We start from the raw sequence: 18,026 nt of genomic DNA, 5'->3' as shown, positions 1-18,026 counted from the left end.
CTTGAGCCACCAGACCCAAAGGGAAAGTGAGTTGCAGTTCTTTCTGTATTTCTGACTTGCATCCCCCTGGGTACAGTATTCTCTATGCCTGTTTCACTCATTGTTCTAGGTACAACCTAGGCCACACTATGGGTGCTTGTTGGGACAGTATAGTGATATTTGTTAGGATCTCCTGGGCTCTGGCAGCAGCAAGCTGCAGCATGACCTCCTCAAAATGATTCCCGCCTCAACTGTCTACTTGCCAGTTGAGAAACAGAGAACTCTTCAAGCACCTGTTCACTGTGCAGCCTCTAGATCAGTTAAATACATACTGCTTTTCTGATCTCCATATTTTTATGTGCCAAAGATGTTTTTTCCTCTGATGTGTTTTCCTTTCCCTCTGGGGTGAACCAGTGCCACTGCTACAGCAAGCTTTATTCCAGTGTATTTCTACTTTCTGTTCATGCACCTGAATTTCTGAGTCTCTACAAGCCACTGACATTGAATTTCATTGAATTTCCTCTTTCATTCAGCATACTGAGAAGCAGTACTCTTACTACTTGAATCCTGATCCACAGAGCAATGGAAATCTGCTAATGCACCATCTCTCTTCTTTGGCCATTTTTAAGTTGGGTTACTTCTTTTGTTATTGGGAAGTTTGAGTTCCTCATATATTTTGGATAGTAACCCCTTATCTGATGTATAATTTGTAAATACTCTCCCAATGTGTGATTTGTCTTTTCACTCTCTTCTTATTTTCTTTTCTGGGCAAAAGTATTTTATTTGAATGGTATTCCATTTGTCTATTTTCACTTTGGTTACCTATGCCTTTGGGATCATACCTGGAAAGTTGTGTCCAGATCAATGTCATTACTCCTGTGTTTTCTTCTGACACTTATATAGTTTCCAGTGGGACTTTTTTTTTCCTTTTAATTGTAAGTATTCTTGCTCTTTTGCCCAGGCTGGTCTTATACCATGTGCTCATTCTGCCTCAACCTCTCACATAACTGTAACTACTGGCCTACTCTACTACACCCTGCTTCAGGTCTTACATTTAAATTTTCAATGCATTTTGAGTTTGATTCTTGTATAAGGACTGATATAAGGGTCCATTTACATTCTTTTGTTTGTGAATATCTTGTTTTCACAACAAGAAATTTGAGAAAACAAATTTTATTGAGATACCCGTTTCCCATATTATATACTTATCACCTTTGTCAAAAATACATGCACTATGTACCTGTGGGTTTACATCTGGGTTCTTTTCCATTGGTCATCCTGTTTGCTTTCATGCAAGTACCATGCTGTTTTATTTGCTGTAGTTTTGTTATCTGCTTTGAAATCTGGTATTGTGATATTCCCAGCATTGTCCTTTGTGGTCAATATTGATTTTACTTGGGGGAATCTGTTTAGTCACCTTTTTCAGCTATGAAAAAAAGACCTGAACAGAACAATTTTAGAAGAGGAAAGGTTTATTTTGAGGCTCTCCATTTTAGAGATCTCTTCTGTAGATGGCTGACTCCATTCCTCAGGGCCTGAGATAAGGCAGAACATCATGGCAGAAGAGTGAGATAATGGAAAGCAGCTCAGAACATGGCACCAGAAAGCAGAGAGAGTGAGCTCCACTCAACAAGAACAAAATAACTTCCCAATGACCCACCTCCTCCAGCCATACCCTACCTACCTACAGTTACCACCTTGTTAATCCCTCTCAGAAGGTTAATGTGCAGGTTAGATTAAGAGTCTCATAACTCAATCATTTTACCTCTAAACTTTCTTGCATTCTCTCACACATGAGCTTTTGGGAGACATTTCCTATCTAAAACCATAACAGGGTCTTTTATGATTCCGTATGAATTCTAGAAGTTTTTGCCATTTCTGTGTAGAATGAAATTAGAATTATGATAACCCTAACTGGTTTTGCTCTTTCCTATTTCTTTTTCTTTTTCTTTCTTTCTTTTTTTTTTTTTTTTTGGTTTTTTTTTTTTTTTTTTTTTGTGCTGGGGATAAAACCCATGACCTCAAGTGCTCTGGGAAGTGCTCTGCCACTGAGCTACACTCCCAGCCTGATGACCCTAAATTTCTCATAAAGCCTTCTGTCTTTGGGTCTCCCCTTCATCCTCACTTCTCCAGGCTCTTACCAGCTGGAGTCTTGGTGCTGACAATCATTGACTGTCAGCACAGTGCAGGGCACCTTGACCTCCCTGCTGTTCTCAAGACTGCATCCTCCATCTTCCTCCAGTGTAGATATCTCCCTCTTGATTATGCCTTAACCACTTCTTCATCTGAACCCTCACCATTTTGAGGCCTCCATTCTCCAGCCTGCAAGTGCTGGATTCTATCTCTCCCTGGTCCTTCTGTACCTCTCTGCTGTGGGGCCTTTTTCAACACCCATCCCCTGCCTACCTGTCTTGAGCCCTTACCAACTTTCATGTGTCACAAGTCTGCTCTGGTGGGAACTTTGCAACCACTACAGCTCATCTGCCTTCATCCAGAGCAATACTACTGTCCTCATCCTAACCCAAGTTCTCCCAGGGTCACCTATATGCCACGTTCTCCTCCAACCCACAGGCCACTAATCTCACTTGCCATTCCCATCCCACTTCCCCATCTATACCAGAAAAAAGGCACTTGGTCCTTTTGCTCCTTGATCTTCCCCCTCCTTTTTGGTTCCTAGTCCTCAGAGGACTTTTGCTCCCTCTACCATGAATCCAAAATTTGGGTTTTGCTACTAGGTTGGTCCTGGTGTTCCCCAAGTATGGCCTTTCCCAGAACCACTTTTCTCCTGTGATGTTTTTGTTTGTTTGTTTATTTATTCATTTCTTTTTTTGTGGTGGGCGTTGAACTTGGACTCAACTATGCACTTCACTACTGAGCACCACCCTCATCCCCCTGTGATGGTTTTCTAACCTGATGCTTTGTGGGGGTATATCCAGCTCCCACCACCCTCTCCCAATCTGAAGGGCCTCCCCCAGGTTGTGCAACTTGTTCATCTTCCTTGATCCTCTCTTCTCAGGCCTCCATTTCCTTCTTTCTGATCTGCATTAATCTGTAGTACACTGCCCTGATTTCTGTTTGGTGTTTAATTGTGGTAAAATAGACATAATGTACAGTTTTCTATTTTAACCATTTTAAGTATATAATTCAGTGGCATTCTATGTGTTCACACTTTTTACAGAAATTGAAACTCTGTACCCATTAAACAGTAAGCATCCATCCTCCCCTCCCCAGTCCCTGTCGTCTTTCTGCTGGCATTCTACATTCTGTCTCTATAAATTTGACTCCCTAAATGCCTCATACAAGTGCACTCGTACAGAATTTGTCCCTTCATGACTGGCTTTTCCACTTAGCATCATGTCCTCCAGATCACACATAGTGTAGAAATTGTCAGAATGCCCTTCCTTTTTAAGTCTGAATAATATTCACTTTGTATATAAGCCATATTTTGATTAGAAGTTCATCAGTTGATAGATAGTTGGGTTACTTCTACTTTTTGGCTTTGGGGAACAATTCTGTTATGAATGTGGGTGTACAAATGTCTCTGCACTTACCTGCCTTCACTTCTTTTGTGTTTATGTCCAGAAATACAATTACTGGGTCATTTAGAAAGTACCTCTTGAGCATTTGTAGGAATCACCAAAAAATTTTCATAGCAGCTGTACCATTGTATATATAGGCAAGCAATGCACCCGTGGTGCTGTTTTCTACCTATTTATGAGCGTGTTCATTCTGCATTCTTTTTTTCTGAACAGTGACCATCTTCATGGGTACAAAGTGAAGTCTTATTGTGCTTTTATTTTCATTTCCCTAATGGCTGCTGATATTGAGTATCTCTTCATGGGCTTATTGGCTATTTGTGAACCTCCTGAGTGAACTGGTTGTAGAGAGCCTTTACCCAGTTCTGAATAGAGTCAACGATTTTTTAGGTTGAGTTGTGGATATTCTTTTATGTTTGCTTGTTTTGTGGAGAGTGGGTCAATCCCAGGTCCTTGCACATGCTAGGCAAGTGTTTTACAGCTGAGCTATCCCCAGCACAGCATTTCTTTATATATTCTGAAAGTTCATCTCTTAGATATGTGACTTCCAAATATTTTCTCCCATATTGCAGGGAGACTCCTCCCATCCCTTCACTCCCCTCTAATACAAAGTACCTCCATACTTACCTATACCCATCTTTTGCAAAATAAGCATCCACATATCATCATTTCTATGAGTATCCTTTGGTTTACAAATGTTTTTATGTTTTTAATTTTGTTGAGTCCAATTTATCAATTTTTTTCTATATTGACTATGCTTTTGGTGTCATTTCATTGAAAATGTGGTCAAATCCTTTGTTGTGAAGATTATTGCCAATATATTTTCAAATATATTGGTATGGTGTGTTAAACCCAGAGTCTCTCACATGCTAGTAAGCAGTCTACCACTGAGCTACCTCCAGGACTTTTTAAATTTTTATTTTAAGACTAAGTTGCCAGGTTGGCCCTGAACTTGCATTCAACTGCCTCAGTTCCCTGAGTAGCTAGGATTACAGGTATTCATCTACATGTTCAGCTGCCAATGTGTTTTCTTCTAGGAATGTTTGGTTTTTTATTTCACATTTTTTTCCATTTTGAGTGGGGTTTTTTTTTTGTGTGTGTGTGTGCGTGCGTGTGTATGTATGTGTGTGTACACACTCTGAATATTGAATCCAGGCATTTGCACATGCCAAGGAAGCATTCTATCATTGAGCTACATCTCCAATCTTGAATTAATTTTTATATATGAGTAAGTAAAGGGTCTAACTTCTTTTTTTCTGCCCTTAAGGAATTTACTTCTTTGTTATTTGTTCTTTTTAGTTATATATGACAGTAGAATGTATTTTGACATATTATACATACATGGAGTATAAGTTTCCATTCTTGTGGTTGTACAAGATGTGGAGTTACACATAGGAATGTTATGTCCAATTCATTCTACTATTTTTCCTATTCCATCCCCCCTTCCCTTCATTTCCCTTTGTCTAATCCCATACATTTCTTTTTTAAAATGGTTCTAATTAGTTGTACATTACAGTAGAATGCATTTTGACACATCATACATAAATGGAGTATAACTTCTCATTCTTCTGGTTGAACATGATATAGAATTACACTGGTCATGTAATCATATATGTATATAGGGTAATATGTCTGATTCATTCTCCTATCCTTCCTACCCCCATGCCTCCTCCCATCACTTCACTCCCCTCTGTCTAATACAAAGTATCTCCATACTTACCTAGACCCCCCGCCTTTTGCAAATAAGCATCAACATATCCAAGAAAACATTTGGCCTTTGGTTCTTTGTAATTGGTTTATTTCACTTAGTATTGTCCATTGTGGTCGGCATATGCCCAGAAATGCAATTCTACTCTTTGCTGATTCCCAAATAAAACCTCTTGCTTGAGATTTGTCACTGTATTTTATTTGACTTCAAATGAGACACAAAAGAGTAAGTGCTGTGTGATTCCATGTGTATAAAACAGATCAACCTAATTTATGTCATTGTAAGGCAGGAAGGAAGCTTCTTGGGCCAAGGGGAGACAGTATCAAGAAAAAAATAGAGAAACATACTTCTGATCTTCTGTGTCTGTGGGAGTACCTTCAAATGTAGCAAGTAAAATTGAATTGTGAATAGAGAACTTTGGAATACTTGTTTTACTTTAATTTTAAATTTATCTAAACAACTTGTAAGGCTGTGAAATGTTTGAAACCTTCATTAAAAAACAGGCTAAAGCCAGGTACAGTGGTGCTGGCCTGTAGTCCCAGCTACCAGGAAGGCTGAGGTGAATCACTTGAGCTTAGGAGTTTGAGGATGGGGTGAACAACATAGTGGGAACCAGGTCCAATGAAAAGAAAAGATAAGAGGGGAAAAAAAGAAAAGGAAAAGAAAGAGTCAAAGGCTGTAAAAAGCTGGGAAGATCAAAGACACAGCAGAGAGAAGAGGCCCCAGGCCTCCTTATGGGTTTTTCATTAAAGCTTTGTTTCACAGTGCATAATTTATTCTATAAGAAAATAAAAACTGATCAAACAAAGAAAGTATTTTAAAATACACCAAACAGAAAGATGTAAAACCACCTCTTGTTTCCACTGGGAGGATCCTGGGTAACCTGGCAGATGAGTTGGGCTTGGGTGTGAAGGGGCCTCTGGGGCTGTGCTGTGCAGAGACCCTGCAGCCCACCCACTCCTTTCCGTGTAGCACTGCACAGCCACAGCCCCTGGGAGGACTCTCTTCCTGATGAATCATTTTGAATCTTGCATTTGGAAACTTATTATGATTGATAAGCCACTTTGTATGACATCCAAATACTTCGTAAACATTGTTTTTGTGAACTATATACTATTTTAAAAAAACAGAAGCAGTCTTCTTCTATATCTCTCCCCCCCTTTTTTTTCTTCTTTTTCCTTTTGGTTGGTTTTATTTTGCTTTGTTTTTGGTAGTAGGGATTGAAGCCAGGGCTTGTCGCATGCTATACACATGCTTTTCTGTTGAGTTATATCCCCAGCCCTCCTTTGTGTCTTTTTCCTTCATCATCAATAATGTCTGATTACTATCCTTTAATATATATAAAGATTCTTCTGTATTTGGGATTTTGGTTTAAAATCATGAATTTGTTGAATAGGAATAAATTCAATGACATGGGCATTTTTAAGTCTTCCTATACATATGGTTGAATTGCTTCTCAAAGCATTGTACAAACATTCATCCATGGACAGTTGACTGTTTCTGTAGGCATGGATTGTGTTGGCTTAAAACATCCTATGTTTAGGCCAAAAAAAAAAAAGGCCTTCTGAGGGGGGGCCTTGCCTCCTCCCACCAGGCCCTTGTTTCTGCTCCAGGTACAGTTATGGTTCTACACGTAGAGAGAGAACAAAGTGATGGTAAGAATTCAAAGATGAAGCCAAAATCTACCAAATCCCAGAGTAAATGTTAAAATCTTGGGTATCTAAGGGGATGGTACATTCCACTCCAGAACTGGGTTCACTGTGCACTGCTGAAGGAAGAGAGTCCTTCCAGGGGCCCTGAGATGTAAGGACTGTTGGGCTGCAGACACAAACACACAGGTACTTTTTACCCTAGACCTCACAGACTTCCAATCAACTTCATGATATCATCTGAATGAAGATTTGGAGGTTTTTGAACATTGGTTCAATTTGAGCCACTGCCTGAATGTAAATGTGACATGAAGATTCTGCCCTAGTGGAATTTCTCTGATGGACTTTGACATCCACAATGACCACCTGGTCTCCCCAACCCCTTTTTTAGAGTCTCACAAGCTGTTGGCCGCTGATTTGATGAGTATCATCGCCCCTCCTCTGAGGGAAAGGCTCAGGTATACACAACGTGAACCTTGCAGTAGAGCCAAGGTGGGAACTTTCCTAGATACCAGGTGAAGTGATGGTTGACTGTCCATTTATGCACAAGCACATACTCTCTCTCTCACACACAGATCAGGGGGTGGAGAGAAGCCTTCTAGGATGGGGAACACATGTGTCCTTCAGAGCTTCTCTCAGTGGTCACTGTCTCTCTTTTGTCCTGGACTTTGGAGGTCTCTGTGCCCAGGAGAAGGCTTTTGAAGAAGTAGAGAGACCTCAGGAGCTGGTCTGGAAAGGGAAAAGGAGGAAGTAGACATGGGAAGTGGGGCTGGGTAGGAGGTCAGAAAGCCTAGGAAGGAGGGGCCTGCTCAGGGCTGCAGGGCTGGAGCCTAGAGTCTTAGAGCTGGAGCCTTCTAACTAGCACCAGAGGGAGAGGAAGAGTTACTGACCCTTCTACTGGCCAGAAGAGTTACAGGTAGCATTTGGCTTTTTTTTTCCTGCAAATGAACCAGAGTGGGTCATATGATTCCTAATTTCTAAATGACAATTTTACACTCTGCTCCTACTAAGAACTTGGAGAACAAAGCCGAGTACTCTGGGGGACCTTGGCTTCCCTTTCAATAGACCCAGATTTCTGCTTCTGCAGACTCCCCCAGGTCCATTTGGTCCCCTCCAAGGCAAGCATGGAGTAGAGGAAAGAGGGAATTTTGCAAATTTTTCCCCACCCACCTTAGACATTTCTAAGTCTGCCTGAGTATTCTCCCCTAAGCCACAATCACAGTCCCACACTGGGGGCCCATAGAGTCCTACAGGATTTCTGTTCTTTCCATCCCCACTACTATGTGGAGTCCAAGGGCTTCCCCAGATTGGCTATATTCCTTACAGAAAACCACCTTGCCCAAAGGGTTTTGAAACTTTTTTAAATTAGAAAGTCGGTCTTGGTATCCCTTTTTAAAGCAGTTTGGGGAAGATTCAAAGCTATGAAAATATGAAGGCTTATCTTAAGAGATTTCCTGGTGATGGATTGTAATTAATATTTTGGTTTAAAAAATTAGTATTTGAATCTGTGGTTTAGCTTATTGTATTTTCAATCTGTAATATTCTGTCTGACACAGAATATTACATATAAACTTGCTAATCCAAGTTTATATGAGAAGACACAATTCCAACATTTCAGAGAAAGTGACAGGCACTGAGTTTTCCTTGTTCCTAGAAGTAACACTGTCAAAATTTGGGGCAAAATCTTCCAGGTTTTCCCACTATTAAAAAATGTACATTATGTAATTGCACTAGTAGCGTTAGAATCTAGCATTTTCCTAACTTAAAAAAAAAAAAAGCTCAAAACTGTTGAGCACCTCTTTTTACAGCCGTGCATTAAAACTTATTCTGTTCCTTTTGATGGCTGCATAGAATTTTATTGCACAACGTTTCTTTGAGGGATAATCAGAATATTCTTCATCTTCTTTATGGTGGTGGTGATACAAGTGTATGTCAGTGCCCAAATTCAATGAACTGTACATTTCAAATAGACACATTTTATTTTATGTAAAGTCTGGCTCAATAGATAATTTCTCTTCAAAATTTGTACTTTGGCTATGTAATGAATGAATGAATGAATGAATGAAGCAAACCCTTTATTCATAGATCCTGACACATCTGTATTTAAAAGGTCAGGCTATCTGAAACTTATACTGACAGGTGCTGTCATTACAAAAACAGCCCTATATTTAGATATGGGGGTTAGAGAAAATAGCTCTTTTAAAATGTCAATAAAAGACAGAAAGTAAGCAGAGTGCTAAACTGAAAGTTAAAAATAATAAAATACATATTTGCCTATTGTAGAAATCGGCATTTTCTGTTCCCACTTAGGAACAGTAGCAGAAAATCAGGGTAGAAGCATCCATATCTTCTATTTGACCTTAAGTTCACAGCTATTTACACAGCTCATTGCAGTATTGCAGGGAGCTCAACACTCTTGTTATACTCATTGCTGCTGTAATATTATGGTACTGATTAGACCTGCTCCAGAGGAAGCAGTTTCTGATCCTAGAATCCAAGATGCGCCCCCTGTGGAAGTGGGGGATGGGAGGGAAGAAGCATTTCAGTACCCAACCGCATCAAAATACAGGCAATGTTGGTTGAAGTATGCTGGATTTCAGATCTTGATTAACACTTCAGAATGTCCTTCCAACAGGACAGCCACTGGGTCTGCATTCTCACAGCTCTCAGGTGTATCTGCCTAGCAGTCTGAAAACCCCAACCCAAATGCAGCTTGCCTGCCTCCAGGCTCCCATAAGCACCTTCAATCTGCTTTTACATCAATCAACATGTTTTATTTTAGTTAAGCCCGCGTGGGTAAAAGGTGATCTTCTGGGTAAAAGTGGCCGCAAAGTCCTGAAATAGTGCATGACACCCGCCCTGGGTTTAAAGGACACCACTGAGTGATTTCTGTTGCTTTTCAGGACTCAGCAGTGAATCCTAAGGTGGGTGAGGAGTAAGCCACCCCCGTTCTTATGAGTTCAAAGATGCAAAGAAGAGAGAGGGAGAGAAGCAGTAGTTCATTGGGCAGAGCAGAAGAGTCTGAAGGGGGAGGGGCGGGGTAGCAGTATCTTGCACAGATGAGATCTGGGAGGCTTGCTGGGGGAGGGGCAGCTAGGCCTTGATCCTGGGCACTGCCCAACATCTGGAGCCCAAGACCTTCAGGGCCTCCTCTGAGGCTTCTTCTCTCCTTGAGCCATATGTAAATGCTCCCTAGCATGTAATTATTAAGGTAGAAAAGTCTTTGGGTATGGGTGGAATGAGACAGTTTGCTGGAGCTGTCACTCCAAGTGAGTCCTCGAAGGTGCATAGACAACATGGAGCTTGAAAGGGCTTGGGATCAGCTCACAGTAACTGTGACCCAGCACTTACTGGAGGCTTATATTAGTTTCCAGAGAAACAGAATCAGATAGAAGCAGGTAGGGGTCAATAAGAGGGGATTTATGATGGGGATTTGCTTATTTGATTATGGAGGTAGAGGTGTCCACTTTATGCCACCTATCAGCTGACGAACCAGGAAAGCGAGGGATCTCCAACTTAACATCATCCCTGCCCCTGTAAGTAATGAAAATAAACTCTGAGAATGGGACTGGGCGCCAATGTCTTCTGTGCTTTTAAAAAAAAAAAAAATTATTTCAATCAAATACTTACTACAAATGAAAATAAGTCTAAGAAATTGTCAAAACTTTGTTGGTGCATGACATTTCCACTCACAGAAAAAGCACAAGCTAGAGCCTTAGGCAATAGTAAGAATAGCTATAGTTCTATTTTTAGAAAACATTTTTTAGAGGTGACTAGGTGAAAAGAACAAGTTTTTCATGCTGGAGTGGTTACACTTGGGAAACCTGCTCTGATCAAGCATAGACTGAAGATCTACATTCAAGTTCAAGGCGTCTATTTTCATTGGGTGAGTGGTTGTGGGAGGGGCCAGGAGGACTATAAGATCAGCCTTCGGGGAACCCTCTTAGAGTTCGGTCCTGCTCACCAGATAAGAGGATGTCAAGTTTGCTCTCTATTGGGCTGTGTCGCGTCCTGCTGCTCCTGGCCGCAACTGCCTTTTGGGCACCCCTGTGTGCTGCCGCTGGTGAGTGAGCTCTTTGCGTTTCCCGGAGGTGCTGGAGCTGCCCGGCTACTGCAGGGAGGCAGGCGGGTTTCTGTGAGAGTCCCGGGAACCCTCTCCGTTAAGATGAGCGGTCTGGTTTGGTGGGGAGAGGTGCTGGACCTGACGCGAGTCATTGCCACCACATGCAGTTTCGCTTTCTTTTCTTTTCTTTTTTTTTTTTTTTTTTACTTTTTTAAAAATATTTATTATTTAGTAATCGGCGAGTACAGCATCTTTGTTTGTATGTGGTGCTGAGGATCGAACCCCAGCCCCGCAGTTTCGCTTTCTAAGCACCTTGCCACCCCGACGTCCCGCGTCGTAAGTCGTGCTTACTTGCCCCAGCCCTGCGCCTTGCTTTTGGACATCCCGGCCCTCTGTCGCCTCTGGATTCCCGAGGTGCAGGCTGAGTTTCTCCTTTGAAAGACATTGAAGGACCCTTTGAGGTCCGCGGCTCAGGGAACCTCTTCCCAACAGTATTGGGACAGTTCGTGCTCCTGAAGCCCCCTGCTCTCCTCGCAGTCATAGGCTTGTTTTCAGCTGAGCTCACTGGAGTCCCCAGTTAGGAGACCTTTTTCTTCTGGCCCTGAACTGGTAGAGACGTCCCAGCCCCATAGAGCCCTTCCTACCTCTGTGAGGACTGTGGCTGCATCAAACACAGACTGAGGGAAGTGACCAGCTAAGATTGCTGAGTCAAGATCTTCTTGCTGGGGCTTTTTTCATTTCCACCCACATTGTCCCCTGGACTCCTGCGCCCTGGGATGCTGTCCCCACTTGTACTCCTCTCACCCTAATATGCTATCTGTTTTCTAATATGCCTGTGTTTTCACCAGATCTCTATGCCTCCTTCCCTGTCACCCAACATGTCTCCTCAGCCTGTTGGCTTCCCCTCACCTCCCCCACTCCTGCTGTGTTTTCAGACCCATTTCTAAGGTAGACACTGCATCCTAAGTCTGTGCTTCCTGCACACTAGATACCCTGTCTCCCCAACCTCAGTCCTTTCCTCCTATTCTTAGGGGCCATTTCCTACAAGAGGTTTTATCCACTGCTGCCTCTGTACCTCACCCAAACTTTAAAGAGCCCCAACTTTTTTTTTAATGATGTTTAGTTTGATTTCCTCTCCAAAAATTTTTCTGTTGACAAATAGTTGAATCTATTTCTGGGATGTAATGTTATGGATGCATTTTAGAATAATCATTTCAGGGTAATTAGTATATCCATCACCTCAAATATTTATGGTTTCCTTTTGGTCAGAACATTTAAAATCTTTTTTCTCGTTATTTTAAAATATACATCATTAAGTGGAGAAGCTTTGTTGTGTTATAGAATACCAGACTCTTCCTCTTATCCAAATGAAACTTTGTGGCCCTTTACCAGTGTCTCTCCTTTCTCTGTCCATTCATTTGTCTCTGCATGCCTGGTTTTTGTTGTTGTTGTTTAATTTCTCTTAGGGTCCTCTATTTTCCATCCACATTGTCACAAATGACAAATTTTCCTAGCTTTTTTTTTTTTTTTTTTTTGAAGAAGAAGAAGAAGTTTCTGGTGATAAAATCCGAGGCCTTAGTGACTGCTAGGCAAGTCCTCTCTCCCTAAGCTACATTTTCATCCTTAATTTCCTTTTGTTAAAAAGGCTAATTGATATTCTTTTGTGTGTATATCCCATAATGGTTTGGTTTGGTTTGATTTGTTTTTTGTCGAGGCGGTTCTTTTTGAGGGTGGGCTGCTGTTTTTCCCAGGGTGGCCTCCAACTCCAGGCTCAAGCACTCCTCTTGTGTCAGCTTTCTGAGTAGCTGGGATTTTAGGTGTGCACTAGGTGGTTTAAGACAGTCTTTAAATCCACTCATCTATTGGAGGCCTCTTAGGTTGCTGCTATATCTTAACTGTTGTGACTTATGCTGCAGTGGACACACAGTGCAGGGAATCCAGATTCCCTGGATTCCCATTCCTTTGGTGTGAATGAGGTAGTGGGATTGCTGGATAAAGCAAAAATTTTAGTTTTGGGAGGAACCTCCATGCTATTTTCCAAAATAACTCTACTAAATTACAACACCAGTGGTGCACACCCCTTTTTCCCACCTTCTTGCTATCACTCTTTGTGTCTTCACAATGACCAATCTAATAAGTGTGACACAATATTTCCTTTTGGTTTTAATTGGCATTTGCATTCACTCACATATCTGTTGGCCATTTATGTATCATATTTTGACGAATGTCTCTTCGACTTCTTTGCCCTTGTTAAATATAAGGTTATTTGTATATTTTGTGTATTAAACCATTATCTGACCTATGATTGTTTTCTCCCAGTCTCGGGTTGTCTCTTCACTCTATAAATTGTCTTCTCTGCTAGGCAGGAATATTTTAGGTTGATGCTATTCCAATGGTCTATTTTTGCTTTTAGTTATCTCACCAGGAGGCCAAAACTATGTTTTACATGTTCTTGAGCTCTTGATTCCAGGAAGAAAAATATCATCTGTGGTATCTTCTTTCACAGGGTCCCATAGTCTTCGTTATAACCTGAAAATGAGATCCCAGAACCATTTAGTGCACAGACAGTTCTTTGCTGAGGGTCTTTTGGATGATCAGCCCTTCCTGCACTATGACAGTGAGAGAGACAGGGCAGAGCCTCAGGCACTATGGGCAAAGACAGTCCTGGGAGCCGAGACCTGGAACACAGAGACCCAAGACTTGGCAGGGAGTGGGAAAAACCTCAGAATGACTCTGGCAGATATCATCAGTCTGCAGAGGCAGAAAGAAGGTGAGTGTGGGTGGGGGGAAGGGTCTTTCTGCAGAAAGGCTGGGGGCAGAGAGCAGGGACCTCTCTTCTCACTGCATTTGTCTGGGAAGGGCAAGCATGGGGTCCATAGAGCTCAGCACAGGGACATTGAAGAGAGAGCCATGCTGGGATCCTCTGTGGGCTGGAGTTTCTCTTGGTGGGCAGGGAGGCAGAGGCACCAGGGGATGCTAAAGTGACTGGTGGATGGGGGCAGGGTCTCATTCCCTCCAGGAGTCTTGGGGCTGTGAGATGCAAAAGAACAACCGCACCAGGGGCTTCTGGGATTTCTACTATGATGAGGAGCCCTTCCTCTCCTTTCATCCTGTGACTCACAGCTGGACAGTGCACCCTTCCTCGGCTCAGACTTTGGCTATGGAAGTCAAGAAGCACTGGAAATCGGATGATAGTCCAAGCAAGGCTCAATGGGCCCATGTGCAAGGAACAATTTGTGGAAGACTCCAGAGATATCTGAACTCCTGGATAGCCTTCAATAAGACAATAGGTACCCCAGCCCCCATTCCCCTAGAGCCTCAATATAAGGGGCCTTCTCTGTACTATGGGATGCATGTGTTCTCTGTGAGGGTGATGTATTCTGATTTCCCCATCCTTTTAAACCACTGCATAAAGACAGGAGGGTTTGGCAATCTATGAACTATCTGGGCCAAAACGAGGAAGTACCCTGAGCCTCAGGCAACTGGGGTTAGGCAGGAATTGAGCCCTCTTCTGCCCACCTGCCTGCCAACCTGCTTATCATGCAGAGCTCCCTTGTGGCCTCACAAACAAGGAGTCCCCGTAACACCCCCTCCTCACATCAACATGTGCAAGTTAGAATGTGAGGCCACAAACCCGAGGCCCATCCTCCTGCCAGTCAGAGGACTGAGGCCCTTGGCTGAGAGCAGATTTGCAGCAGGTCTGGTGTCAATGAGGACTTTGGTCAGAGACAGAACAGCAGAAAGAACCATCCCTGTTCCCTCTGCCTCCATTAAGGGGAGTAAGGCTGGATCACATGGCTGACTGTTTCTGCTTTTTCTTCTCTAGTGTCCCCAGTAGTGACTGTTACCTGTGGTGAGGCCTTGGAGGACACCATCAACGCCACATGTTGGGCTTTTGGTTTCTATCCCTGGATTATCTCTCTGACCTGGCTTCAGGATGGGGAACCCCTGAGCCAGGACACACAGCAGTCTGGGAGTCTCTTGCCATATGGGAATGGGACCTACCAGACCTGCGTGTCCACCAGGATTCCTCAAGGACAGGAGCAGAGATTTACCTGCCATGTGCGTCATAGTGGGAAAGAGAGCACTGGCACTGTGCCCTGTGGTGAGCCTGGGTGTCCCAGCAGGGGTTCCCAACTGGGTAGGTCAGTGACCCGGGTGGTGAAAGGGAGGAAGTCTAGAGGTTCTGGAACCCAGATGGTAGTATGTGTGTTTTCAGGGTCGACCCTGCTGCTTCAAAGCCGATGGCGAGCCTCTCTAGGTGTGGTTGCTGCTGTTGATGCTATTCTTCTTCTTCTTCTCCTTTATGTGCTTTGGAGCAACAGGAGGGAGACAATTTCAGCTGCAGAGGGTTCAGGTAAGAAAAGTGGGCAGTGGATGGAGATGGCAGGGTCATTCTGGGTTGAAGGGTCCCTCATGCCTCATGCTGCACAGAGTGCAGTGGAGGTGACCAGACTTCTGGAACAGGCGGACAAATATAAAAGGATATGTGATTTGTGTTCTTTAGAAACTCTAGAGGAATCACACAAAGACTATTGCCTCTGGTTTCTTCCTGTCTGCCTGCCTCTTTCCTGTCTCTCCACCTGTCATGTGCAAACCAATAAGAAGAACCATGAGGCCTGTGGCACCAGTGCCCTGCCTCTGCTTCCCCTGGGAGGCCCATGTAGAGCAGGCCCAGGGGTCTTCAGCACATGTAGTTATCTTCTATCTTATCAGCATCTCCAGTCACTCTTCAGGGGTGTCTCCTGTGTGTGTCCACTGGGTCACTAGGGCATGTACTCCATCCCAGGCCCCACCACAATGGTCGTCCATCAGGAGTGGCTTCCCAGATGTTATGGAAAAATGAAAAAGCAGATGCCTCCAACCATCTGGGGAGAGAAACCAGCCATTGTGGGGCAGCTGTGGTCCATTTTTGTCCTACCTGGTGTTAGAGTTTCTATGTGGAATATCTCCCAAAGGCTCATGAGTTGCAGGCTTGGCCCCAGGTGTTGGTCCTACTGGAAATTGTAAAGCCTTAGCAGGTGGGCCTAGTTGGAAGAGGCATTCCTTGAAGGGAACATCTTGTCCCAGGCTCCTGGCTCTCTCCTTCTGTGCCACCTGGCTACCACATAGCCACCATGAAGTGAAGAGTGTCACTCTGTCATGTGCTGGCCATCATTATTTTCTGCCCTATCACTAGCCCATAGCAATGGGGCCAAGGGACCCTGGGATGAAATTGGTGAAACTTGAGCCAATGTAAATCTTTCCTCCTGAGTGTTTTACTTTAGGTGTTTTGTTAAAGTAGTGAAAGCTGACTGTGACACTTAGTGTTTCCTGTCCAGCCCCAGAGGGCACGCCCCAAGGACTGTGTGTGTTGGTGTGTTGAGTCTGTGCTCTATGGCCTCTGCTCACCCTGCCCTCCCTTGGCTATTCCCCTTTATAAGATGGTCATTCCCCTGTGCATTTGGAGTAAGGGATGGTCAAAACCATTCCCCTGTCACCAATCAGTTGCTGGAGGGGTCAGGAAAAGAGAAAACAGGAAGTTGGTGTTTCAATAGGAAACAAAGTTGAAGCATGTACAGTCAGTTACTGGTTTGGAGGATCTTTCTGTTGTTTCTGCCCCTTCTGTGGGGTCAGCAGTGGGGGTGGTGAGTGATTGGCCCCTTGGGTCTGGGAAACCTGCCCCCCAGCAGGAGCTGTCCAGGTAACTCTCCCTCCAGGGCAGATGGTTCAGTGCTCTCTGCTGCTCTCACCTGCAGCCTCTGCTGTAGGGTGAAAGCTAGTTCTGGTTCTCTGTGGGGAAAAATAGTTGCCTACTGCCACCCCTGTCCAGCACAGATGGTGAACTAAGGTCACTCCTGTGAATTTGGGGTGATGCAAAATAAAACGACACAAAATACCTTTACACAAGCTTCAGGACAACTTTCCCAGATCCCAGCCTCAAGTTCCCCAAAAGGAGAGCAAGAGAAAGTCACAGAGACTGGTGAGAGAGAGAGGGCAAGCACGTTCAGAAGTGGGCTTTTATTTGGGGGGGATGCTGTTTTTTAGAAAGTTCTATCCAAAAAAGGCAGAAGGGGTAGGATTACAAGGGAGCAGGTGAGTGTAACTCAATCCCAGCGGTACACCTACACCTGAAGCCACGCCTTGCTATCTGAGCTGGGACAACGTGAAAGTCACTAAGAAATATAGTTAATTGGTCAGAGCCCCCTGTGTCAGGACTTGAAGGTGTGTTCATTCAGAGCGGCTCCCCACAGCCTGCAATTTCACTGGAACATATGCAGAAAAGAGTGAAGGTTAGGTGTTCATATTTCCAAATTTCTTCTCTAAATATTCATACCCAATAAAAATATTTCCATTTTCAGTACATCTTTTTTTTTCTTTTAGAAATAGTGAGGATTTACCCAGGGGTGCTCTACCACTGAGCTACACCTCCAGGGTTGTGGCCTGTGTGAGTCCCTGCTAGGGCTGGGAGAAAGAAGGTGAGGCAGTCTCAGGAAGCAGGAGCCCTTGGGGAGCAGCTGATTTCCTGGGGCAGATGGGCCAGGTAGGCCCTAGGAGGGTAAAGTACAGATTAGGGACCTGAGTAAGTGTTGGGGGTCAGGGATTCTGCATCTGCTCTGTGTGAGCTGCTTCAGGTCAGGTGAGCAGCAGACCAGGGGGCAGGCATGTTTTTCTGGCTGGACCTGCTGGTGCCCCTGGGCTTCCTGGTGGGCTTTCCAGTTAGGAGCTGCTGGCTCAGGGCTGAGAGGAAAGGATGCTGAGCTGCAGCTGGAGCAGACCCTGCTGGATGAGCACCTGCCCCTGCAGCAGAGGACGCCTGGATATTAAGGGGGTAAAGGCCTGTGTGTGAACCCTGTGCCCAGGATTGGCAGAAGGAACTGCCTTCTATGGCAGGTCCCTATTCTGTCAGGAATGATTGAGCAGAGGAGCAGGCACTGGGCTTCACTTTGGGATCTTGTCCCTTACTTCTTTGGTCTTTCATTCCCTTGAGGGATGCATGGTGGAAACTGAGGCAGGTGATGCTGTTCATGGATTTAGGAGAGGAAGCTGGTGAGGAAAACTAGTGGGGGCATTTTCTTTTTTCACTCAAACTCTGAATCTGATTTTGGAGA

The 18,026-nt window shown here is 43.9% G+C and overlaps 1 protein-coding gene across 4 annotated transcripts in view; it reads left to right on the top strand.

Annotated features, from left to right (window-relative positions):
* The window catches only part of LOC144256567 (MHC class I polypeptide-related sequence B-like), a 45,106-nt gene that overhangs the window by 22,246 nt on the left and 4,834 nt on the right, over positions 1–18,026 (top strand). The window contains exons 1-5 of one of the 4 annotated variants that reach the window (XM_077801768.1): positions 10,827–10,935; positions 13,442–13,705; positions 13,938–14,225; positions 14,762–15,040; positions 15,261–15,292. In XM_077801768.1, coding sequence (XP_077657894.1) covers positions 10,848–10,935; positions 13,442–13,705; positions 13,938–14,225; positions 14,762–15,040; positions 15,261–15,292 — 951 coding nt within the window. In that variant the 5' untranslated portion in view covers positions 10,827–10,847. Of the gene's footprint in view, positions 1–10,826; positions 10,936–13,441; positions 13,706–13,937; positions 14,226–14,761; positions 15,041–15,154; positions 15,293–18,026 lie in introns of those variants that run through there. The other 3 variants (XM_077801767.1, XM_077801769.1, XM_077801770.1) reach the window with 3 other exon arrangements.

Source organism: Urocitellus parryii, chromosome 8, assembly GCF_045843805.1.
Source record: "Urocitellus parryii isolate mUroPar1 chromosome 8, mUroPar1.hap1, whole genome shotgun sequence".
Lineage (NCBI taxonomy): Eukaryota > Metazoa > Chordata > Mammalia > Rodentia > Sciuridae > Urocitellus > Urocitellus parryii.
This window is presented reverse-complemented; position numbering and strand designations above follow the sequence as displayed.